General features: G+C 36.7%; 1 protein-coding gene across 5 annotated transcripts in view; it reads right to left on the bottom strand.

The window, feature by feature from the left end:
• Positions 1-71: 71 nt before the first annotated feature.
• The window catches only part of LOC120420713 (Y+L amino acid transporter 2), a 34,695-nt gene continuing 8,526 nt past the window's right edge, over positions 72-26,240 (bottom strand). For 2 of the 5 annotated variants that reach the window (XM_039583810.2, XM_039583808.2), the window contains exons 2-9: positions 20,044-20,374; positions 16,067-16,313; positions 11,304-11,429; positions 10,507-10,600; positions 10,099-10,313; positions 9,430-9,659; positions 9,111-9,363; positions 72-4,444 (exon numbers count right to left, since the gene is read on the bottom strand). In XM_039583810.2, the coding sequence (XP_039439744.1) occupies positions 4,377-4,444; positions 9,111-9,363; positions 9,430-9,659; positions 10,099-10,313; positions 10,507-10,600; positions 11,304-11,429; positions 16,067-16,313; positions 20,044-20,298 (1,488 nt within the window). In that variant the 5' untranslated portion in view covers positions 20,299-20,374 and the 3' untranslated portion in view covers positions 72-4,376. Of the gene's footprint in view, positions 4,445-8,657; positions 8,782-9,110; positions 9,364-9,429; positions 9,660-10,098; positions 10,314-10,506; positions 10,601-11,303; positions 11,430-16,066; positions 16,314-20,043; positions 20,375-20,833; positions 20,995-26,240 lie in introns of those variants that run through there. The other 3 variants (XR_005605888.2, XR_005605887.2, XM_039583809.2) reach the window with 3 other exon arrangements.

Consider the following 26,240-nt stretch of genomic DNA (forward strand, 5'->3'; position numbering starts at 1 on the left):
TTTTTACGTGAATACCCGGGATTTTTTTCACGGCACGGGATATAAACTTAACCTAAAGTAAAAGACATAGCTTCCATTTGCAATAATACATTTCTATATTTACTGTTTCCTAGTACGCTATAGTGTCACTCTCGTTAGCTGAATGCAGCTCAGCCCTTTTGCTAGTGTCGTGTACTCACACAATTTTCTTCTGCTTCTCACTGCAAAATTCTCTGTCGACCTGCCGCTTGTTAGCTAACTTCTGGTTCAGACTTTAACGCAAGCTGAAGCTGCTCTTCGTGGCTTAAAATTTGACTATTTTGTGGATTTCTTTTTTCCCGGTAAATGGCGCTTGGTAAAGGATTTTTCTTTTTTGTTACTTTTGTGATTCTGTATATTTTTTCAGGACTTTAGTTGCATGAGTTTATTTACACCTAACACGGTCACGGCAATGATCACATTTAATATGTTTCGGTTTTGGCAATTTGAACATGTGGAATGTTTGTCATTTGTGTTATTTTCTTTTTATACATGAGCTTATTATGGGAGGGGTACATGTGGGTGTATAATGCAGTGCTTAAATGTGGCTTATTGTTTTGTTTAAAAACCTTGTATCGCTTTGCTTTCAGATTTTTCTCTCAGCCTACACACTAAACTTTATATTATTGTCAACAATTTATCCTTACCGTTTTTTCTCTGTGCTTTTGCAATACTTGGGTGTTTTATTGTTTATCTTTCAACTCGTCAACAGTCTAACGCTTTCCAATCTGGGACATCGAATGAAACACATTTAAAACACTTGATTTGTTATGCTTTTTACCGATTAAAATTTGATTCGATTACATATTTATAATTTGAACGCGTTGCTTTAGAATTAGAAAGCGAGCAGCCCGTTTCCTGGAACGCTGCTTATAATAAATTTATTAGTTTTAATTGTGAGGAATAATATGATTAGGATAACTGGATTTCAATAACAAATAAAACCATGTTCAATAGCCTGTCCCATTTTGAGGTCATGTCGAGGAATTTCAGGTGCTCACTTCTTAAATGATAGATTATGATGTTAGGAACAATGTTTTCTTAGACAAGAAAAAATAATAAAATACTTTCTCGCACCCCCTAGTCAATTTACTAAAAAAAGTCACTTTTTTGAACAAATTTTCTAAAATCGCTTGGAATCAATACAAAAACTGCTTCGATCAGGTGTGTATTATCTTCAAACGATAGGTTTTTGTCCATAGATTAAGATGCACTATCAATATTGGACCAAAATTTAAGTTTTTGGACTCTCCCAGGCGGATTTGTGTCGAAAAAATCGCATTTTTTCGAAACTTTTTTCAGAAATGTTCATTTAATTTAGGGTAGCCTATTTTTCCCAGTGAAACCAATGCATGCAGCTTGTAGGAAATTTCATGGCGAACATTTTTCCTTCTGAGAAAATCCAATTTCGACACTCCAGAGCCGAGATATTTGTGTTTTAGTGAGGAAAAAAGAGGCAATTTTCAAAATTTCTCAAAATTCAGAAGCAAGGCCTACTAATTACACGATGTAGCAAGCATATGTCTCAAAGGTCAGGGTATGCTTTTTTATAGTAATTTTGGCCGCTGAATCCGAATCTGAAATCAAATTTCGTGTAAACAGTGATGTTTTGGAGCTACACCCTTTTGGAATGTTATTTGCGTGTTTAAGAGGCAGTTTTTGTAAATATTGCTCGGTTTGTTCTAGAGGTCGTATCGAGGTGCTCCGATTTGGATGAAACTTTCAGCGTTTGTTTGTCTATACCAAATATGCCAAATATGAGCCTCTACGACAAAGGGAAGTGGGGTAAAACGGGCATTGAAGTTCGAGGTCCAAAAAACATAAAAAATCTTATAATTGCTCGCATTTTAGTAAAACTTCATCAATTCCAACTCACCGGCTCCGTGGCTTAATGGTTACGGCTTCTGCCTTACAAGCAGAAGGTTCAGGGATCAAATCCCGGTCGGTACCTTTAAAATTTTGAATCAGAAATTTGAACTTTGAATATGAACAAAAACGAAAATGAATCAGGTGGGATTCGAACTCACGCCTTTGGATTGGTGGTCTGGGACGCTAAGCAGTCGGCCATCAAAAGGTTTTACACTCTAGCAGTGAAATGATCCGTAGTGTTGAAACATGTTACCTTATCATAATAAATACGCGCTGATCCCTGATTTGCCTGACGGGATTGGAAGTCTAAATATAGATCGAGTTTCCTTCAGATGCTTGCTTCTATGTTTAGGCGGGGCCAAACAATGCCCAGCGACCTCGGAATTGGACCGCAAGGAGCTCTGTCATTCTGAAACGGGTCGTTGGAAGCAGCGTGAGGGCTATCACCACCTAATACCCGGGACTGAGATAAGTTGTATCAGCATTCGGCATATACAAAGTCTGATGCAAATTATACTTTCCCATAATATCGCTACCGGTTAGCGGGTATTGGACACACACAAAAAAACTTCATCAATTCCAACTCTCTTTGATGCATTCGAAAGGTCTTTTGAAGCACTTCAAAATGAATGAGCCATAGACATCCAGGATTGGTTTAACATTTTCTCATAGCTTTTGCAAATTACTGTTAGAAATGGTTTTTTTTAAACCTCAATATCTTTTTGCAACAGTCAGCAACACCCATACTCTTTTAGTTCAAAAGTTAGGGAATTTCATGGACTATAAGCCTACGGTAATAACTTTTTGGCCAATCGCAGTTTTCCTCATAGTTTTTCGATTTTTCTAGAACAAACATTTTACAACGTTAGTTATTGTCCCATAGCATATTCGAAATCCTCGGAAAATTCAAACTTCAATGCCCGTCTTTACCCCACTTCCCTTTGTCGTAGAGGCTCATATTTGGCATGAGTTCATCTCATGTATAGACAAACAAACGCTGAAAGTTTCATCCAAATCGGAGCACCTCGATACGACCTCTAGAACAAACCGAGCAATATTTACAAAAACTGCCTCTTAAACACGCAAATAACATTCCAAAAGGGTGTAGCTCCAAAACATCACTGTTTACACGAAATTTGATTTCAGATTCGGATTCAGCGGCCAAAATTACTATAAAAAAGCATACCCTGACCTTTGAGACATATGCTTGCTACATCGTGTAATTAGTAGGCCTTGCTTCTGAATTTTGAGAAATTTTGAAAATTGCCTCTTTTTTCCTCACTAAAACACAAATATCTCGGCTTTGGAGTGTCGAAATTGGATTTTCTCAGAAGGAAAAATGTTCGCCATGAAATTTCCTACAAGCTGCATGCATTGGTTTCACTGGGAAAAATAGGCTACCCTAAATTAAATGAACATTTCTGAAAAAAGTTTCGAAAAAATGCGATTTTTTCGACACAAATCCGCCTGGGAGAGTCCAAAAACTTAAATTTTGGTCCAATATTGATAGTGCATCTTAATCTATGGACAAAAACCTATCGTTTGAAGATAATACACACCTGATCGAAGCAGTTTTTGTATTGATTCCAAGCGATTTTAGAAAATTTGTTCAAAAAAGTGACTTTTTTTAGTAAATTGACTAGGGGGTGCGAGAAAGTATTTTATTATTTTTTCTTGTCTAAGAAAACATTGTTCCTAACATCATAATCTATCATTTAAGAAGTGAGCACCTGAAATTCCTCGACATGACCTCAAAATGGGACAGGCTAATGTTCAAACAAATGCCTTTTGCTTTCGATATGGAGCTAATTAATACATTAGAGATTCTGTTTCCATTTTTTCTGATATGTTCTCTCCTATATGCAACCAACTTCGTTTCAACGATCCCATCAAAAATTAACACCAGTAAACATTGGGAATGACTAAAGTTGTTTTTTGAAGTAGTCCCCTTACAATTTTGTTAAATTGGTTTCTGTTGCAATAATTCTCCACCTTCATGTCATTTTAATCTGAGACTGGAGTTAAACATGTGCGTTGCACGCGAAAAATTATAATAAAACGAGTGATTTAAAATTTAACAGGAACATATTTTTTCATGCCGAAAATAATCTAATAGTACACATTATTAAAAAAAAAACAATCGCTTGCTTACGGATCACTAACAAATACTACCACGTGGAATGTCAGACAGTCTAAAATTAACAAAAATACAAAGAATTTTTTTAAAATCCTAGCAAAATGCACTTAAACAAAACAGCGTTGCGTTTAAAAACACTATCATAAATAGCTTCCTCGTTGTCGCTGAGAGAATGATTTTGGCATGTTGATGCTGTAAATGCGCACTATTCGGTTATGTTCAATAGTTTTTTTCTTCCTTCTTCTAATGAATGCTTTCGATTAGTAATGTGCATGCTTGCGGGGGGAGAGCGATGCTCGTCTGATGATTGTTGGGTGATCTAGTTTAAACTTCTGAATTACTTTTCTTTTCTCTAAACCTGAGCTGGTTTGGCCTTGCCGACGACCAGAAGCATCTTCTGCAGGAATCGGGTGAGGCCCACTGTGGATGAAAGGGGGGGTAAAGAATGGGTTAGAATTGTTTGATAAGAATGTATTTCGAATCAATATAACAGTTCACGGATTCCTAGAAACTTTTAATTATTTTAAATATTTAAAAGATGATTTACAACTTATTTTGCACAACACAAAGTAACTTTTGATTTAGTTATTAATGCATACATTATTTGCCACTTAAATGCAGTTTTCATTGACTCTATCACCTTCCCCATGACTGCATTCAAATGATTGCTGTCGCCACGCAGCACTGTTCAGGCAAGAAAATAAGAACAAAGAGAAAGAGCATGGGCCTTCGGGTCACGCGGCTACTTGAGTGTCAAGCTCGGCATTCATTCGTGTCAACCTCGTGTGCGTTCACTGGCGGTATCTTCGTAATGACGTTCATAACAGGCGAGCTCAGTCAGCATTCAACGATCGAATCGATGATGAAAGTTTACTGACAAGCTCTTTTGTGTCAATCTTACGTCCAAAAATAACCTGTCACTGTTTAAAAAATAACAATGCTTGTAAACAAAACAATTTATTTTAAGTAATGAGGTTCACAAAAAAATATACTGATTGATTTTTTTCGAAAGGTTCAGGCCACGTAGAGTTTGTTATGAAACAAAAAATAAAAATTGAATAAAAACGTTTTTTAAGGGGACGACTATCATCATTGCCATGATTTTTCGTTAGCAGATATAAATTTTGCTTCGGTTGCATGATTTTTACAAAATTCCTACTACAAGTTGTTTAGGATAGTACCCTACACGTGTTGATACTTTTTGGTAACGATTTTCCTCTTCCCTGTAAAGTAGTGAAAATCATCAATAATCAATGATTGTCAACCTGGAAGTCAATAATTGCTTCACAAAATAATATAACTTCATGGCCTTTAAGGGTACAACCGGCATATGCTGATTAATTTTGGAGCAAAAAATCGTTAAATTGAACTGAATACAGAGCATTTTTGAATGATAAACAAATTTCTTTGAAAATGATTGATGGCTACACCTTAACCCTCTACTGCCCAAATTTTTTTTCGAACATTTTTATTTTTCCCGTGTTCAGGAGGTCATTTTGAGCAACTTTTGTTCTACGAAAAACTTTACTTCTCTTGTTTTATGTTTTTCTTGTTTCATTTTTAGTATTTTAATTTGCATTTATCTTGTTTAGTTTATGTTTGTTTTTGGTAGTATTTGGCCTACTCTACCTCCTCCTATCATTACATTTTGCCTATCTAATTTTTTCATGTTTTTACAGTAACTTTTTCATTTTTTTGCATGTTTTTCACATTTTCTGCTATAAAATGGAACCATCATCATTTAAATTGTAAATAAATGCGTAGAGGCATAGTCTGGGGCACTAGAAAAATTACTGCATACTTCTTTTTACTTAAAATATAGGAAATGTTAGTAAAAAACACAGCCAAAGTTGACCCCTAAAAAAATTACATTTTTAAAAACATTGGCAAAGTCACATAAAACAAGTCAAACTTCCAACCCTAAAATTTTCCAAAATTTTAAGAGTTCTTCTTTCCAATGCTTTTTGAAGATCAAAAATTGGTTGAAAAATTGATTTTTGGCGATTTTTGTAATCGAAGCCCGTCTAGAGGCGGGGTTGGGTTGTAGAGGGTTAACGGAGCACATCAACCAGAGCTTTTGTGCCATGATTTTTCTTACAGAACATTCGATTTAATTTTTGATTTATCCTCTTAAGTACTGTATTCAAAACAATTTACAAGAAAGTTAAATTATTTTTACAATCAAATAGTTGCAGGATTGTGTCCATAAGTTTGACAACTTTGGAATAAGAAGACTTCAGCTTCCTTGGTTGCTGTGCACTTCCATCATTGCCATGATTTTTTGTTCAATGATATAATTTTTGCGTCGCTATCAATATTTTCACAAAATTCCTTCTACAAGTTGTTTAGAATAGTGCCCTACATGTGTTGATACTTTTTGGTAACGATCATCCCATTCCTTGTAAAGTTATGGAAATCGTCATAATTCAATGATTGCCAACTAGGACGTCAATGATTGTACCACAAAATTTAAATTGAATTCAATACAGAGAATTTTAGACTGATGATCAATTTTCTTCGAAAATGATCAACGGCTTCACCTTAAAAACTGGAGGCCAAAATTATGGCCCTATATTCAGCCACCACAAAAAAAAAATGATGTGAAAGTGCATTGCAATGAAAAGCAAAATATAAATATTCCAGAACTTCAAGCTATTTTATTTTCTAAATTGCATAATTGATAAAACTAAAAAGTATCTTTAAATATTTCCATGGAAACAAACCAATATAATGCATTAAAAATATTGCATAAAAGTAGTGATAAGTTTTGATTTTTTTTTATATTTTTTGGTTTTTAAAGAGATTATTTTGCTTTATGAGTTATTTTAAAAGTTTCTTGTAAATATTTATTTTATTCGAAAAAATAATAAAAATCCAAACATGGTATTTTTTTTAAATTTGGACGAAACATTGTCTATTGATTCCATGAGTCCGAAAAAGTAATTTTGTATCATTTATTTCTCCATACAAATTTAGAGGCTGTCTAAACAAAAAATGGAATCTTAAGAACGAATTTTCTTATCAATTTCGAGTATTTGGCCAAGTTGCAGGTCATTAATATGATTGCAAGCCCTTCTAGAAATAATGGTTTCATGCCAAAAAAAAAAAATACATTCTTTTAATCATGGACATACAAATTGTTTTAATTCAGTTTTGCAATTGATTTATCATTGAAAAACCATAAAAATAACTATCTGAGAGATCAGGAAATTCTCGCTAAAATGTACATTGTTTTGATCCTACTTTTGGTTGTTGAGATATTTCTGTATTTGGGGGGGGGGGGGGGGGGGAGCTTTTTCTGTGACCAAAGAAGCCATCTTATGTCATTGGTTCGTTTTAAAGGACAAAAACCTTTTCTGTAAGTTTTTTGAAAACTTTTTCTTACTCTTGTCTATTCCATAGTTATAAGTAATAATTTTTCGATTGAATAACGATTTAAACACAGCTGAAAGGAACACCAAAACTCTGTTGTGCACCTAAATGAACTCATTGTAACTTGATTATTCACAAATAAAACCGAATTGAATTGAATTGAATTGAAGGACAAAAACCCGCAAATTTCAAGCCATATTTTAATATGGACAAAAATGTTGCCGCCGAGATAAGATTTTTCTGATTTTTTTTTTTTTTGGAAAAATAGAAATTTCACCCGATTTTTTTTAACATTAGTTTTTGATGTAAAATCATATTTGCAATAGAAAAAGTACTGTACAGATTTTTTGATAAAGTGCACCGATTTCAAGATATCGATGCCTCTGTGCTCTCTTATGCTAGATAGGAATAGAAAGGAAAACCAGCAAGCTTAGTAGAGAAGAGCACAGAGGCATCGATGCGACCTAAATTTAGTTTTAACTGAAATATTTCAGTTTAAGATGTTCAAAAATAGTGGTCATGATTGTTCATTCCTGAAAAATATTTTTTTCGTAAGGTTAAGAAAATTTCCAATAAAATTGCCTAAGAGATTGAAAGAAAATAAATAAGGAAATTGAAGTTGTTTTAGTCTCATCCAAACAGCCACTTTCTTATCTTCAATGTTAAAAAGTTAAACATTTGTGAATGTTCTGCAATTTTCGAAAAAAAATATTTAAAAAATTTAAGACAAACATTTCAAGAAGTGCATGGAAAATTATAATTTGAGTTGGATCTGGTCATGGAACGTCTTACGTAGCATTTTTTTAGGAGTTTAGACCCTTCCCACTTGGAATTTTTGGTGTTATTTATAAATTGTTTGACAATTGTACAGTTACTGTGCGTTGTGCAAACAACAAAGTTAGTGCAAGTGCTCTTAATGGTGCATTTTTTTGTTAGTGTGCAGACAGTACAGTGCAGCATTTTTTTGTGGTTTGCTAATAATGCTAATATTATTTTTCTTAAAATCTTGTTTTATCGTTTTATTGATGTCTGCTCGTCGAATTCAAACCTGGAATTGAATTGTTATGATATGTTTCCAAATTTGATTAGAACTCAAACTGATAATGTTAAGGCATAACAAAAAAAAAGTTTGGTTAAAACTGGACAGAGAAATATCATGCACTAAAAAAAGACATCCTGTTAGTCGGAAAATCAAATTAAAACTAGGATTATTCAACAAAAATACTAATAAAGTAGAAGTAAAAAACAAGAAGATAAAAACCTTTTCCACCTTTGGGCCTCCCCTTGCCTTGGCCCCCTTCAAAGACCTCAAAAGGTTGGGCGGATTTACTTCTGCTTTGGCCGCACCACCATCATCAACTTTTGTAAGCTTTGAGTGAATCCGCCTGCAAAATCATCATTCCGGTTGGTGTTTGTATGTGTGTGGATTGTGGTGACAAACAATAAACACGCGCGGGGGCAACAGCAACAAAGGCAACGCACACAACGCACCAGGTTCACGTGTAATCGATAAGGTATATAGAAAGAAACAAAAGAAAGTGATTTTGTTTGGATAAGTAAAGAAGCTTTTTGCCAATTAAGGTTGAGATTTTTTTGGGGCACTTTTGATACAGCGTGAAAATAAGGCATCCGTTGAAACAATAAGACGCTAAGAGGCATTTGCGCGCAAAAACTGAGGAGTCGGACTTGTGGGACAAGAGCTGGACTGACTTACCCATGGTGTGGTTGAACCACTTTGGTTTGTTTCTCCACGCGATAAAGATGAAGTAGACGGGAATACTGGAAAGGATCATGAGGCACCCGTAGCCGGTCTCCTTGGGGCTGGCGATCATCGGGACAACCACGACGAAGATCGTGGCCAGCAGGTAGAAGATCGGGAAGAAGATGTTCACCTTGATCGGGCGGGGCAGGTTCGGCTGCTTCCACCGCAGCCAGGGCAGACACAGGACGGCCGCGCCGATACTCAGCTGAAAGTTGGAAGAAGAACCGAGTTCAACCCTAATAATCCAAAATTTGAGGTTATCTCAACTCACCCAGGTGGCGAATCCGACGTAGTTGATCAGCGCAAAGATGTCCGACGAGGTGAGGTACAGCATCGACAGCAGCGCCATGATGAGGACGGCCGGCGTCGGGGTGAGCCGCTGGATCTGGATCATGGTGAGAATCTCCGGCATTTGGCCCTCGCAGGCGCCGGCGTAGAACAGGCGCGATGACGTCAGCAGGATGCCGTTGACGGCGCCGAAGGTCGACAGGGCCACGAAAACTGCAAAACGACGAAAGCGAAAGGGAAGTCGTGATTATGGCTTTGCGGTACAGCAGCAGTAGGGGCATTGTTGTCCGGCTAATCGGCGGAGTTCACCGGGTAAAAGGGTGACAAATTACTGTCAACGTTATCGATTGCTGCTGGAACATGAATGGCAAGTTTCTTACAGCATTTTAGCGTTGTAAAAAGCAATCGAATTAACTTTACGATCGATTTCAGTGAATCAATTGGCTTGCACGGAAAGTTAGTAATGTCCCTTTGAGATAGTTTTCATGTTTGAGTAATTTTCAAGATTTTATCAAGGGGTTAAGGGAAATTCTCTACGATATCCCCAAGTAAATATAAGCTTTGTAAAAACTTGCCCGGCACTAAACATTTTCAACAAGGAAATGAACAATACAATTTGTCTAAACTTTTAAAGAAATCCCTCCCAACTCACCCGGAATGGTCCACGCGAACATGCCAAACACCCGATCCGCGTAGGTCACGGCCACGGCCTCCGACCCGAGCACCTCCTCCGGCGACAGCATCGTGTAGAAGGACACGTTGGTGAACACGTACACCACGGTGACGAGGGTGCAGGAAATTGCGATGGCACGCGGCAGATTCTTGACCGGATCCTTCAGCTCCTCGATGATAAAGTTCAAGTAGTTCCTGTTTGAGGTTAGGAAAAAAAATAGAGTCAACAAACCGTGTAAGAGGATTTGATAGCTCTTCCTGTGGGGGTGTGGAATGAGTCAAATAAAATCTCACTTCAAGCCACACCGGACATCATTCGCCAGGGGGCGTCCAGCGGGGTGGTTGATTTGTCCCCAAGGGAGCCAATTAGCCCAAGAAAAGGACTTACCATCCGTTGTAGGCGAACAGGCCGGAGTAGAATGACAGCGCCAGCGATGTGACCTCGGTTTTAGTGTTCTCGAACGTAAAGTGCTCGGTGTGTCCTGGAGAAGGGCACAGAAAAGTTGTTTCGCGATTAGTTTACATTCTTTTGCTTGATTGGACTTTTGTGAAGTGATAAAGGGGAAAAAATGGATTGTTAAAGGAACGGAAAAAACGATTTGTGATAATTTTGTTTTTTTTTTCCAACTAGTCGAAACTTTTCTGTCAAATGATTCCATGTCAACCAAAAGACCAACTTTTCAACGATCGTTGACTTCCACCCTACAAACATAAATCAATCATGGTTAAGAGCACAATAATCACCAGCCAGCCGTCAGACCGGGGGCCGGTCTAAAACCTGTTCCTTGCGATAAATCAGACAGGGCGTCACTGACTGGGCTTCAAATATTTAATTAATCCCGCGCGCGCGTTATCTATTTGTTTACCAAATCACGCCGGGCTGTGCAAATAAACCCCTCTCGACAACGACGACGTCGGCGACATTTGCATCTCCGCGTGGAAACAATCCTGCCAGCTGGGCAAAAGATTCGACTTAAAATCGACCTCCCTGTGGAAGCGGGATCAGAGGCGAGAACCTGTCCGCGAGTTGCCAACTTGTTGTGTGCTAGTAAAACTTAGTAAATCTTGCGTGTTGAGTAAAAAGTGATTTGATATGCAACGGAATTTAAAAAAGGGTGATAAAGTACTAGAAACGGGATAAACAAAACCTCCTAGTAACACCTGGCCGATAGTACTGAGACTCACCCTTGAACAGGAAGTACGCGCCGGTGCCGATGATGACGAACAGGGCCAACAGTTTGGCGTAGGTGAAGACGTCCTGGACGGCCGTTGCCCACTTCACGTCCCAACAGTTGATGAACGTGAGCACCACTGGAAGAGAAATAAGCGAAAATGGGAAGGAATCGATTAGTATGGGAAGGAATTTTTAGATTAGGAGTAATGAGACTGCAATGGGATTTTTACTCATTACTTATTCACTATTGGTTTGTTGTCATGAGCGATTAACAAGATTTTCCGTTTTATGACAATTAATGAATATGTATTTATTAATTTTTTCTGTTGAGAAATTGCAACCAGCTTTATAATTACAATTTGATGCAAACATTTTGTTGTTCACTCTTAAATCATGGGGCGTCATAAACTAAATTGTTTATAGTTTCTCTCCGAAGTTTTATGAAGAATCACACTGGTGTGGTCCTCATATAACAGTTATGACAAACTTCTTTACAACTTTACAAAAAAAAAATCATTAATTAGCGAACCAACAGACTTCAAACTGTACGTGCTCCAATTTGGCTCAATTTTGGCTTGAGAGTTCTTTGGTCAAAGTTAAAAGACCTGTATTTTTTTTTTGTTTGACGATAACACAGCTAAAAAAGGAGTAATCCAGCTGCGTGTAAAATGCCTGGGTGTAATATAAATTTTGCATTATTTTATGAAATTCTATGTAATATTACACCCTGAAATATGTAGCCCATCAGTATGCGAAACCTACTTGTCCGAAATGTCTAGCTCATATATTTTTTTCCATTCTTCATCCGTCTGATGGCCGAGCGTGCCAAGGCGCCAGTCCTTACTGTTGATTCTGGGTTTAAATCCCGTTGGTTGCAACTTTTTTTTGTGTTTACAAAAATTGTACATGCAGTGTGTAATATTAAGTGTCTTTTTTGACGAAGGTGATGTGCATGCTTTTGCATGCGATTTTACCATAGGATTTTTTTCTGTGTAGGGTTGTCGTAGTCGAAATAAAGTGGCCCAAACATTGCGTTCTACACAATAAAAAAACCCCTTTGTCCAAAAAAATTAACTGGAACGGCAGATATAGTTTGTAGAAGTGAGTGAGTGAGTCAAGGGAGTAACGTCATGATTTGAATTCCCGGACGCTTTGAAACCTGGACACCACATCTTGTTTCATCAATTATTTGGATATAAGTTCGCATTATGAATGTCAAAACTGTGTTATTTGATGAATTCTAACATCAACTTTCATTTAATTTTTAAAGCATTGAATGGTGTGTTAATGCCAAAACAATTAAATAAAATAAAATTATAAGTTAACCAAAAATGCGAAACATTTCACTGAAATATTTCATATGCGTACGAAGCACCGGGAAGGCAAAGCAGAAATTTATGGTTTGGATTTCCTTAGATTCTAGCAAATTTTTAAATAAAATATCGATTGTTTTGATGTTAACAGCTTACTTGAGACCTAAAGAATGCCATTCACTAACATTTCTGTCCAAATTTGAGCGATTCATAAGCAAAATCGAGTGTCCGGAATTCGAAGCAAAAGTGTCCGGATTTCAAATCAGCTTTTATCAGTGTCCGGGATTCAAAGCACAACAAGTCATTTTAATTCTGAAAATTGTTGGAAAAGACATATTTTGTATGCATTCTCTCAAAACTAAGTGTTTATACTACATCCTGATGATATTCCTACATTGCCAACTTATTACATCATTTTTTGCCAGCTGTAACAAAAATGAGATGCTACTAAGTGTCCGGATTTCGAATCATGACGTTAAATCAGTGAGTTAATGAGGTGAGTTGGTTAGTAGGCAGTGAGTTAGTCGGTGAGTTAATGAGTGATTGTTTGAGTGAGTGATTGATTGATTGAAAGGGTGAGTGAGTAAGTGAGTAAAAGAGTGAATGATTGCGTTACTGAATGAGTGAATGAATGAATGATTGAGTGAGATGGTGAGCAAATGAGTGAGTGAATTAGTGAGTAAATGAGTAAATGAGTTACTGCGTGAGTAAGTGAGTAAATGATTAATGGGGTACCGTACACTGGGATGACATTGACAAGATTTCAATTTATTTTGAAAAAATATTTTTCAGCCGCGAGACTTGTCACAAGATTTAATTGTGATTTAAAAAATAGTTTCGTTGAAAATTTTTATTTCAAAATCCGGGGTGACTTTGATAGTCACTGTGTTTCTCACCAATTTTTGCCTGTAAGTTTGCAAATTGAATTGATAACGTCAAATTGACCTTTACTAAGGTTACTTTTAATGTTTCTTTTGAAAATAAAAACATACAATTAAATGTTTGTTTAACTGAGTTTATTAACTTTTAATAAAATGAATATAAAGTTGAAGTCAAGCAAATAAAAATGTCTAAAAAAATCATGACGAAATCGGCAAAAAATCAAAATTTAAAATTTTAAAGTTATCGCAGTTTTAGTGAAAAAAGTTGATTTTTTGCCGATTTCGTCATTTTTCGGTTTTTGCGCGCGGCGCGTCGAAGAACACAGATTTTATTTTCAAAAAATCTCTCCTGTTAATGAACTCCTCCCATTTTTTAGTATGTTACGTAAAAATGTCCGGGGAATCCGATAAAAATATTTCTAGGCAAAGGGGGTCCACTGTCCACTAAAATTGCTTTGCCGAGTAAAAAAATTCGTTGAAAATTTGGTCATGTTTCAAACCTGTGAAAAGTTAATAAATTTAGAAGTATTGGTGAAGATTGAATCAAACTCTGTCGGGTGACATTTTCGTTGCATGATTTTAAATTGCCAAATCAATTTTACTTTCGCATTATCTAAAATAGCATCATATTTTTTTATTTCGTGTACTGGGCAATTTTCACTCATTACCTAAGCAAATATTTGTATTTTAAATCATTCAATACCTTTCTATGTTGCAAGACTGCACAGTGCAGTTCTTAATACAGATTGTCGAGGGAGACAGATTGGCCGATGCAAAATAAATCGGCACTGGCAACGTATGTTTTGCGCTTGCAACACTGTCAGTTTTGCTGGGCGTAAAGGGCGGTTGGTGTCCAGCACGTTTGGTGTCCAGAAACATTGTCCAATCTGTTTGCCTTGACAATCTGTAGTTCTTAATCGTAGTATAATTAATATTTACTAGTTTTTTTTTTCAATGGAATTTTTAAGTTGTTAAAATTTTTCTTTTTCTATTCATGGTGGGTATTGTAAAGTCTGTATCATTTTATACGCAAGATATCTTATTCTCGTGACCTTATTTTTTGTTAATCGAGATAAGATTTAATCCAGTATTAAACGATAACGCGTCAAATTTTCAATGAAACTGATAACATATCTGTATCTGCTGGGATAGTAATATTTGTATTTTGAAATCATTTTTCAACATTTGGCTATAAAACTGCAACAACTCCCTTGCTGCAATACAAAGTTCTATCCGGAACTGCCTCAACGTACCAAGTAATCCTTTTCCGGCTCACAAATCAGCCGTAACGAGCCGAAGACAGGGTAATAACGATAAATGTTATCGCATGTTTATTTGCCTTTCCGGTTCCGGTCTTTTTAACTAATGGTTCATCCCCTTCCCCCCATGCTTAGCGCCATTTCTTCTCAGTTTTGCCGGTGTCTTCTAGATCAACATGCCACCACGTTGCCACACTCACTCACGCGGATAACGCATTTAGCTGACATTCACAGTGCGGAAGTATACGTGACATTTTAGCTAGAAAAGTTTGATGTCACGCAAAGATCGTTTACTGACGTCACAATACGATTTAATATGAATTTATAGATATCGACTCGAATTGCATCACAAAGTAAAAAAATAAATACCAAAAAGAGAAAAAAAAAACTGAATCACCCAACTGGCAGTCGCATGATTGTGATGCATGGCGGCATGAAAGTATATCAGAATCTGCATGAAATCTGTCCTCATGCATTTTTTGCGATATAGGAGTATGACATTTTTGCCCGTTACCGACAATTATCGACATTATCGACGGCTTTTTGGTTGTATTTCACAAAAAAAACACTAAGCAGAACGAGGATTGAACCACCAACTTTTTGGTTATTGATCCGACACGCTACCACCGCGCCATGGACGCTTGATGAAAAGTGAGTGAAAGAGCACCAACATACGCTTCTCTTTGGAGTGTTGCTCGGGGACGGGCTAGCATTATATGTGTTGGTGAGAACTGCAGATCGCTGAAATTTTTACACGCGGGCAAAAATGATCTACGGGCTTGCTGCAAAAAATGTTATAAAATGTGACATTTTCTGCAGCAAATCCAATGTTGCAGATTTTGAGATATATTTTCCCTTTGGGTGTACCAAAAAGAGCATCGCATGACAAAACTGAACTCAGAATAGCCACTTCTAAACTGAGATGATTCTATTACGAAAATTGCCCACCATTTCTCGACGTCAGCCGCTGCTGCAGCTGGATTGGATTATGTGATTGCACTTGCACCGGTGCTCGTAACTGACTAACTGGGCAATTTCTACGCCTACACCTTATGGCAACGTACAGTACTCTACTGTCAACGACATTCCGCGGATGATGCAACTTTTTTCTGCTTCCGATGCACTACTTCCAGACTTCTATCAGATAAAAGCCCCCGGGGGGCAGCTGACAATTAGACTATCATTGATCGATTGAGTTTCTAGGGGGTCGTTCCTGATTCACGAGGATAATGTTACGACGGTGTTCTACGGTATCTGACCTTGTCAAGAACGTCGTAACATTTTACGGATAACCAAACAATTAAAAAAAAAAGAAACTTACAGATACAGCAGACGGCCAGCATCCGGGCGGCATCGTCCGGCGGTTGGCAGTCCGGGAAGAACGGCTTCAGGACGTACACGCTGAACGTGAGGGCCACGATCGCTTGCGAGCACGGCCGCACGATCATACACTCGATCCACAGCCGAATGAACGCCATGAACGGGCCGAACGTCTCCATGATGTACGCGTAATCGGCACCGGACTTTTTGATCATCGTGCCCAACTCGGCGTAGCAGTACGCGCCGACCTGTGTGTGTGTGAGGGAGTCAGAGAGGGAGAGAGAGAGGGAAAAGGGGTTTTAGCACTTTAGGAAAACACCTCACTAAGGGGTTATAAACAGTGTTGGTCAGAATGTTATTACTGAACAATGTCTATCTTTGTATTGAAAAGCATTATTTTTACCAACATGAATTATTCAAAAAAGGCTGATCAAATGTAACTTAAATATCCATAATTTAAGATGGGGTTTACAGATCTTCACGTTGATGGCTCATTTTAATTGCCTTTACAACGACAGATTGCATGATGACATCATATTCATCAAAATTTAAAGATATGGCGGTTATATTGCCACCCTAAGAGAGAAGTCAAATAAAATTAACATCCCAGATTTTTCCATCTCAAATCAACTACATATTGTTGTACAAGCAGTCCTTTATGGAAATAATATGAATTATTCAGTCTGAAAAAACATTTCTCCTTTTGAATTTTCAAATATCAATTGAGCTGAATAAACATTAAGGGGTTACATACATGTATATCGGCAAAAAAGTCAGAGGTTGGTATGAGCACACAGTTCAACTTTTCTTGAATTCTTTGTTCAGGGCTTTAAAATATACATTTTCACCTACTAACAAAACAAATTTGAAGATATTTGGTTGCATCGTTGCCGAGATATAGCAAATTCAAGTTAGCAGTTTCAAAAAACGGGTGCCACGATATCTCAACACTGTCTTGACCAAATCGGCTCAAAATTTTGATGAAGACTCGTTAAACCGATTCCGTGTGCATGACGAAGCCCGATTTTCAAAAAGTTTATTTAAAAAAAAGATAAAAATATTTTTGTGTTTTTCATATAAAAAACCGTTAGTTTTTGATTTTTGTATTTTTTTAAAAAGCAAATTTTGAAAATTGGGCTTCGTCATGCACACGGGATACACCTTGAGAGACTTCACCTCAAATTTCAGCCAATTTGATTCATCCCATCTCGAGATATCGTGGCACCCGTAAATCATCTCGGGGTTTAGGTTTAGATTTTGAGCTTAAATCGTCTCTTACTCAGTTAAATCATGAAATATCTTAATGAAACTTTCTGGAGTGATTAATAATCATCTTATGAGTGGATTTAACAAATATTCTGCAATATAAAATTTTGTGATTTTCTACATGTATGTAACCCCTTAAATACGCTGGATAAGACAATAAAATTAAATAAACAATTAATTTTTATGAATATTTTAAAAGAAATAGTAGCCATGACTTTTGCTTATAAGGCCGATGTAAATATTTTTCAATTTTTTTGTCCCTCGGCTCTGGCTGAAGTCAAGGGTGGAGGGGAGCAAAAAAAATATAAAAATTGAAACAACAAGCCATGGTCTAAACATTTGAATGAAAAAAGTGTTTTAACATGCATTTTACTCTAGTTCAGTTGTTTAGCAATCGTTAGTTTTCAAAAAATGTAAGATTTGACGAAAACAAAAAAATAAGCAAAAAAAATTTGTTGCGGTACTGTACACCGAAAATATTCCAAAATTCTAATGATTTTTAGCCAACCCAAACATGCTAAAAATGATTCTAAACGCAGGAGAATGCGTTTTAAATAGATTTCAGTTTAATGCTCTTGAGTTTTCATTGAAATGTTTAAGGTCTTTAGTAAACTATTGTTTGCCCCTTGATTTTTTGGTCAGAACAGAAAGGAATATCTTTAAACCGACATTCGACATCGCAACAGCAAACTGCGTTATTATAAAAAAAAAAGAAAGTTTTACTTCACATCTTAAAACAATCTACAAATCTGAAGAAAACCAAAATCAATTTATCATCATCATCAACTCTGTCCATAAAATAAAAGAAAATTGCCATGGTTTTGAATGAAAGAAGTTTTTAAAACTGCACCAGTCCAGTCCAGTTGTTTTGCAATCATTAGTTTTCCATTAGTTTAGTTTTTTTTTCAAAGTCAAACAGAATCTAAAAATTTACAGATTTTTGTTCTTTTAAACAATGCCCATGAGTGACCATTTTCGAAAATATTTTTTCGAACGGTTTAGAAAATTTATAAAAAAAACGTATAAGGAACATTGAAGTTTGGACAGCTGGTTACAGCGGATAGATAAAAGAAAAAAGAAAATTGAAGTTTTCAAAGTCTCACCTAAGCAGCCCCCCGTTTTCCGAATCCAATTTCTCAGCTAATAATGGTCCAATTTTCAATGTAAAAAAAAGAAACAACTTTCGATAAAAGATACCAAAACTTTGGAATCAAGACTAACATTTCCATTGAGTAAAATATGCAATATTACGCCCCTATGAAATGTTTGTCTTGATTCTATGATTTTCAGATATTTTTTTTAGAAAAAAAGAAAAGAAAATTTCTCTAATATGTATATTTATTTTTACATTGGAAATCGAACAAATAGAGAACAAGAAATCGTTGGTTGAAGAAAATAAAAAAATGATGTATGAAAAGGAGGGAATAACTCTTAAATAAAATTGTGAACCTTTGCAAGGTCAAATGTTATTAGGGTAATTCTCTACCAATTCACACGAAATCGGGAAAAGTTGCCCCGACCCCTCTTCGATTTGCGTGAAACTTTTTCCTAAGGGGTAACATTTGTCCCTGATACGCATTTTTTTTCGTAAAATCGCAATAACTCGTGATGTTTACAAGCAAATCCCTTATGTCTATATATTACAATTTTTGTAATTGTCTGCTCTACAACATTGTAGAACATTGTTACACTCGAAAAAATAACCCTGCAATGTTAGAAAAAAACACGAAATTTTTGAATGAAATTTTTTGTTCTAAATGAAAAAATGACCCTTCTGGGTCAATGTAGATTCGAAAAGTACATTAAATTTCCCATAAAATGGCATGTTCCAAAAAAAATTACAGTCGAGTAACGGAAAATGGGAGAATTTTTAAAACTTTTTTAGTGTTTTTTTTTTTCGATGAAAAATACGTTTCTTCGGAATTCTGAGTACGCCATCAAATCGGGCGTCTAATTTACATAAAAGCCCCTTTGACACCAAATTTTATCTCATCACCGTTTCAGGCTGCAAATTATTGAAAAACACCTCTTTTTTCGCATGTTCAAAAATTGAAAGGGTCGTACCGCCCTCCGTCACGAGATATCAAAAAATTAACCTCGGATTCGTGATCAGGGACAAATGTTACTCCTTAGGACAAAGTTTCACGCAAATCGAAGAGGGGTCGGGGCAACTGCTGTGTGAGTTGGCGGAGAATTACCCATAAATTTGACAGACAGTTCAGCTTTTCTGAAAGTATGACATTCTCCTTATAGAATCGCATGGAAAATTAGCTTTCTTGGGAATGTCCCATTTCTCGTCCAATCGAGTTCATTTTTGAAAATTTAGACGCTACACGCAAATTAACAGAAAAAAATAAGTCAGTAAAAGGTCTCAATACCTTGTACAAGATTTTGATAATTTGCTTTTAAATGATCTGTTAAAAAATACCCTCGGTTTTGTAATTTAAAGCATCTCTTTGCTACATCCCTGCTTTTGTCATAAAATGTGTCACTCTTGGCAAATAAACTCCCAAAAACAATCATGTTCTTTACGACCACCGTCTTGTAGGTACCTTAAACAGGTTCAACGCATTTAAAAAAGTTCGCCTCTTCCAAAAACGAATAACGGACCCATTAACGTCATGCAAGGAATTCTGTCCCACTCTGCCAAAACTTGTTCCCCACATTTCCCGGAACCCACTCTCGTCAAGATTGATTGCCCTCACAACTCACCATCGAGAACAGGCCCGAGATGATCCACACGATCAGCGACATGTTGACACTGCCGGTGTTGAGCAACACTCCGGTTGGGGACACGAAGATTCCGGACCCGATGATGGAACCCACAATCACGGTGATTCCATTGACCAGGGTCATCTTTGGCTTGAGGACAATCTCTCCATCGCCGCCACCACCTCCACCTTCCTTCCCGTTCGCACCTCCATCCTTGGAGTCCTTCCAGTCCTTCTTCAGCGAATCGTCCTCCATGGTTTTTCTTTGTGTGTTTTCTAAACGGAACTAGAAGGTGTTACCAGCTGGAACTCTGAACACTTGCTGGCGATATCTGGGGGAAGAAAAGTGATAATAAAAAAGCTATTAATTTCGATGTCGGCTTCAAAAATACACGAAACTTGATAACATCAAAAATTGTTCCGTTATCACAATGTTGATGTCGTCAGTTCAAAGGGAAAACAACAATACCACAAAGTGGCAAGTGGCAAGTGACAACCGCAATCTGGGCCACCGTCGGACCGTAATCCAAGTCCGAGAGTGTGGCCTGTAATTTGTTTTGCTGCTCTTTTGCATGTTCCATCCCATTATCACTGTAATCAATCAACGCGAGAGCAGCGTGTTGACGAGAAGTGCATCGTGTTGCCTTGTTCTTTAATGCCACCATACAGACTAATCATTGTCCTTTGACTTTCGCAGATTGTTATTTACGTCACATTTGCGTAGGGAATGCTGGCATCTTGAGAAAGGGTTCGGGAGTGCTACGCTTTTTTCGTTGCTGATGAATACTTACAGAAGAAGAGGAAAAATTTGGATATATTTTGTGAGCCGAACCTAGCTGACGGTCATGATTGTAAAAACTTTTGCGACGTTGATAAACTGCACCATTATGGAGATAAAACTTATTTTAAATGCACTTTGTCTGACGAACAAAATTTAACAAATGATATCCAACGTGAGTAAAATAAGCAATTCGAAAATGGCGGTAAAAATTGTCCAAACAATGTAAAAAAAAAGAACAATAAAGTTGCTGATTAAATCCAGTTACATCGATCATTATTAGCTCTCTGTATACTGAAATTCGCCACAAGGATTCTAAATAGAGTCACTCTTGCAGTGAAATCTGCAACAATTTAGTGAATTTTTTGATGGAATTTGAATTATTTAAATAAAGCCAGATTTTAAAAAAATTAAAAATTTGACAAATATTATAAAACATTTGTTTTTGAGAGAAGCTCTGTAAGTAATGGAAATATTTAAAAGTTTTAGAAACTATTATTATTGAAATTTTTTGTTTCTTGGCTCTCGACAACCGAAACCTACGGGACTTTTCTCGCAGTTTTATTTTTTAATTTTGTATTTTTTGTATTTTTTATTTGTGTTAAACTGTGTTCATCGATTACATTTCTCCGAACAAACGATTTTGAGAGGGGATTTTCTCAAGGATTTTCTGGTCAATTTCTGGTCTTGTTAAACTTTGGGCTACCCGTTCTTTTCAAATTTTCCGTTATTCATTAGAAAACAATATAAGACAGACCTTACTCCCCTTGATATGACATTTTATCAGTTTTACTGGACAATAAATGTTTTTTGAAAGAAAATCAAGATTTTTTTTTTAAATTACACAGCCAATAAAAACATAACAAACATTATCTGTAAAATAAATTGTAATCAAAAATAAATTTTGTAAAATTTTGAAACCGTTTTCAAGTTTAAGTTATAACGATATTTTCAAAGAGATTAGGAAAAACTGATGAGCCACTAAATTAACCCTTCTTTATTAAACTATTTCATGTCAACAATGAATTCTTGTTGAATTATTTCGTGCCTAAGCCTTAAAGCCTTTTTGAAATGGCAATCTTGATCAATATGTTCAGAATCATAAAAAAAAATCCATGATGTATCATAAATTTCATTCTATGCAAGACTTTATCTCAGAAATCAAAGGTCTGGTCAAAAATGTTCAAAATAGAAAATTGCACAGTATTTTGTAATCTTTAAGAAAATATGATTCATTGATGGACGAGGATGGACACTGTTTCAAACTACTTTTGATACTTTCCAAAAACTATTTTTTTTACTTAAAGTTGCATTTTCAGAAAGAATGTTAGTTTATGCAATTGCATTTGCTAGGACCTATTTTTTGTCCTACTCTCGTTTTAAACAGCTGTTACTCATGTGCCCCAACTCACCACGTTTTAAAGTTTTTCTTATAAATATGTGCTTGCCAACATGTTTTCTATTAGTTCTGACAATAATTAAGTAATTAAAATTTTAATTTAATTCTTCGATTTGTTTGGTACGTTAAAATTGTTACTCGGGTGGGCGAAAGTAGGATTTTGGTGGCTGAAAATAGGCCCTTCACGCAGTAAAAAAAATCATGATAAAATTTCATCTAAAAAGGAGTACATCTTTTATGTCAGAAAAAAGCTTTAATTTTACCTCTAATAATGTGTAAATTTACATCTGGCAGACGCTAGAAAAAAATATCTGTAATCCCAAAAAAGTATCAAACCGGCGATAGTTATATCTAGCTTACTAAGTCCGCGCCCCAACCCGCACGGCCATTGCGCCGCTGTGAAAACTGGACGATCAAAGCCAATGTAGCTCTATGTGTTCCGTACATTGTATACTGTATTTACTGCTGAGAGCACATTGTTATATCACTTCTTTTATAAACAATTACAGTTATTTATAGGTAATTTCTTGTACAATCTGAGCATCAAATATTATACAGTCCAGACTCGATTATCCGAAGGCCTCGGAAAAATTTCACTTCGGATAATCGAAACTTCGGATAATCGAATCACGAAACAAATTTTTTTTTCGTTGTCTAATTTTTGATTGTTGAGCAAAGATATGACTACGCTTAAATTATTTAGAATTTTTAAATCCAAGATTGCGGTTAAAATGGCGGTGATGCAATATTGAAAAGATGCTTTTTTTTTAAAAAGGCAATCAACAACTCAAATTTGACTAAAATGGGGTCGTAGAACTCAAATGTTATGTTAAAAACAAGAAAATGAAAAACACGAAAAAAAATTTTTTTGTTCGTGATTCGATTATCCGAAGTCCCATACAAACCTTCGGATAATCAAACTTCGGATAATCGAAACTACGGATAATCGAGGCTTCGGATAATCGAGTCTGGACTGTACCATTGTTCTACAATATTTTTTATCATTTTTTTTTCAAATTTTCATGAAACTATCGTTTTTTTAGCAGACTCCCACTACAGTCCAGACTCGATTATCTAAAGCCTCGATTATCCAAAGTTTCCATTATGCGAAGGTATGTATGTTACCTCGGAATTCATGACAAAAAAAAGTCAAAGTAGTCATGTCACAGACATAACCGTAATGGCGTAGACTACGTAAAGTTTAGATGTGTGCGTTTGGTGAGAATCAAATCGGGTAGCAAATTGTTTAACTTTCGACACTTTCGAAAAAATGAAATTCTTCGAAATATTCAATAAGGTTATAAAGATTAATAAACTTGTAGCATTTCTGGGCATGAATCAATACATAATTATTGATTTTGAAGGTAAACGAGAGCATTGAATGAATTTCTGCAAGAATGCTAAGAGCAGAATGGGGGGAGGGCAGAGAGGTTGGGGGCGAGAGCAGCCTCAGAAAGCTATGCATTCCGTCGCCCCCGAAGACCAAAATTTGTTCCTGAAATTTAAATTGAAATTATTGCAGCTCGCTGCCTCGTCCCGGGTGGGATGAGGGCAACTCTTTCAACAGTTTGGAATTGGATACGACGTAACTCTTTCAGAAGCGCTCGCCGCGAATACGACGAGCTAGTTGGATGTCCTGATTGTTTCACAACCACGGCTTGACCCACGAGAGGCTTTTCGGCGGAAGGCAGCAGGCGCGCGCCTCATCTTGTTGATGCGTCGTCCCGGGTGGGACGAGGGACGGGGAGTGAGGCAACTCCGAAGAGTTGGGAAGTCTTCACCCCCTACCACGAAAGATCCAAACGGTCCGGCCATCGAGAGGCAACTGGCTGACGGTGAGTTCTGGTCCTCTCTCTCCTGCTGCTGCTGCTCTGATCTCTCTCTCCTTCTGCTGCTGCTCTGGGCTGAGCTTTCCTGCTGCTGCTGCTGCTGCCGGTCCGACGTCTGAGACGTGAATGTTGGAATGAAAACTGGCGCACTTTCTTATATATGATTCGGCCCGCTACTTCCCCTCCTTTTTCGCGACCGACACTCGGTCGCGTTGCTCGGATGATTTTCCCCTCAAAATAGGTACTTGACATTCCCGTCCGTGAGTGGGAAGCGCTAATTTTGCTTGCAAAATCTCTGCATTTTGAAAACCTTTAAAACATTCAATTGTTTCAATAGTAAAACTATTTTGCCAACAATGAAAGTTTTATAGCAAATTGCTGAATAATTTTCGAATCGAATGGAACCAAAATCGTGCCGATTCGATTTGAGGGAAGGAAGATATAAGCGATTGACGGATGACGCAATATTCCAGGGCCTTCGGCCCGGGTTTTTTGGAATGACACCCCAGTACCTTCGACAAAGACGTAAGTCTACGTCAAAATTGTTTCGTATTTTTTATTTTCTTACTTTTATCATCAAATTCGAGTTTTTTAACTCCATTTGAGTGAAATTGGAATAGTTTTTGGGATACTTGAGCTTAAGCATTAAAAAATGAGAAAACTGAAAAGGACGTGATTCGATTATCCGGAGTAAATTTTTTCCAATGCCTTTAGATAAACGATTCTGGACTGTATAATGTGGGTCTGTCGTAGTTGATTTGCTACAAAATGTTACCTTTTATAACATATAGCAGCAAGCTCGTATATATCAATTCTGCCCGTGTGCAAACGTGTCAGCGATCTGTAGTCCTTGCCAATACTCATATCTTCTGACCCGTCCTAGAGCAAAGAAGATAATATTTGTGCTCTGTCCCTTCCACATCATCAAGCGCTACATGGTGCGGTGATAGCGCGCCGGATCAAATACCGAGAAATTGTTGGTTCAATACACGTTCTAATAAGTTTTTTTTTTGTTCATTACAATCAAACAGCAGTCTGTAATGTCGATAATTGTTGGTAACGGGCAAATAAGGGGATGGCGTCGCTATTTTTAGACCACGTTTTCCACTTTTTCTCCATCAAAACCGACTACTTTATCGACTTTATTTTGCTGGGCGAGATAGAACGCCGTCTATTTTTAGACGATGACTCAGCACTTTTCCACTCTTGCACTTAAAAAAAACCAGATGGCAGCACGATGTAACGCCACGTCCCTATTGTCATCCCCCTGTATCGCAAAAAATGCTTGAGAACAGTTTTCATGCAAATTCTGATACACTTCCATGCAAATTTGCAGCAAAATGATACGACCACCATTTGGGTAAAGTACAAATAAAGTAAAGTACTTCAAAAGTTACACAAAAAAAAAAGATTTTGGCAACGGTCCGGAAGACGGACCTTTCCAACATGATTACTAAAGTGTTTATTATAAAGTTTTTTAAAGCTGCGTGTCAGATTTTTAATAATAAATGGATAGGTAATCAAAAGACCTTTCAGATGATTCAAAAAGGTTGAGAAACTGAAATGAAAACAAAAATGAATAATTTTTTGAATATTTTATGGTGGAATGGCAACGATGACTAACTGTATTTCATATATAAATGTGAGGAAAGCATGATCAACCTTAACGTGGATTATGTAAATTTCTCGGGTGAGTTTTCAAAAAGCCGTAAGAGCCACCATGGCCTCCGACACTATGAATATTTCCAAATTGATACAAAATATCATTTATTTTTTGTTTAGGCCACTTAAAGGACGTGTAGTTGAACAATCTCAAGCATTTTTGAAATTGGTTTTACGTAAGTAGGTCGAATACTGATGCAAAAAGTTTACCAATGGCTCTTTCGTCCTTTTGAAAACTGATCAGAGATTTTCTTTATATAAAAAAGAGTTCTAAACTGTTCGACGGCAGTGATAAACATTTTAAATATTAACAAGCATTTATTTAAAATAAGTGTTTATCTAGCAAACCACTTTGATCTGCTGTACATAACTACAAACTATCGAACTGTCTGCAAATAAACTATTGATTTGGAAATTCCCACAGTAGGTACAGATGCACTATCAAACCTGATTTCAGAGCAAACAAACTGCTTGATCATAGCTGGTAATTCCCCCAACGAGCGTTGCGTGCGTGGACAATTTTGACCGTG

Source organism: Culex pipiens, chromosome 1, assembly GCF_016801865.2.
Source record: "Culex pipiens pallens isolate TS chromosome 1, TS_CPP_V2, whole genome shotgun sequence".
NCBI classification, from domain to species: domain Eukaryota; kingdom Metazoa; phylum Arthropoda; class Insecta; order Diptera; family Culicidae; genus Culex; species Culex pipiens.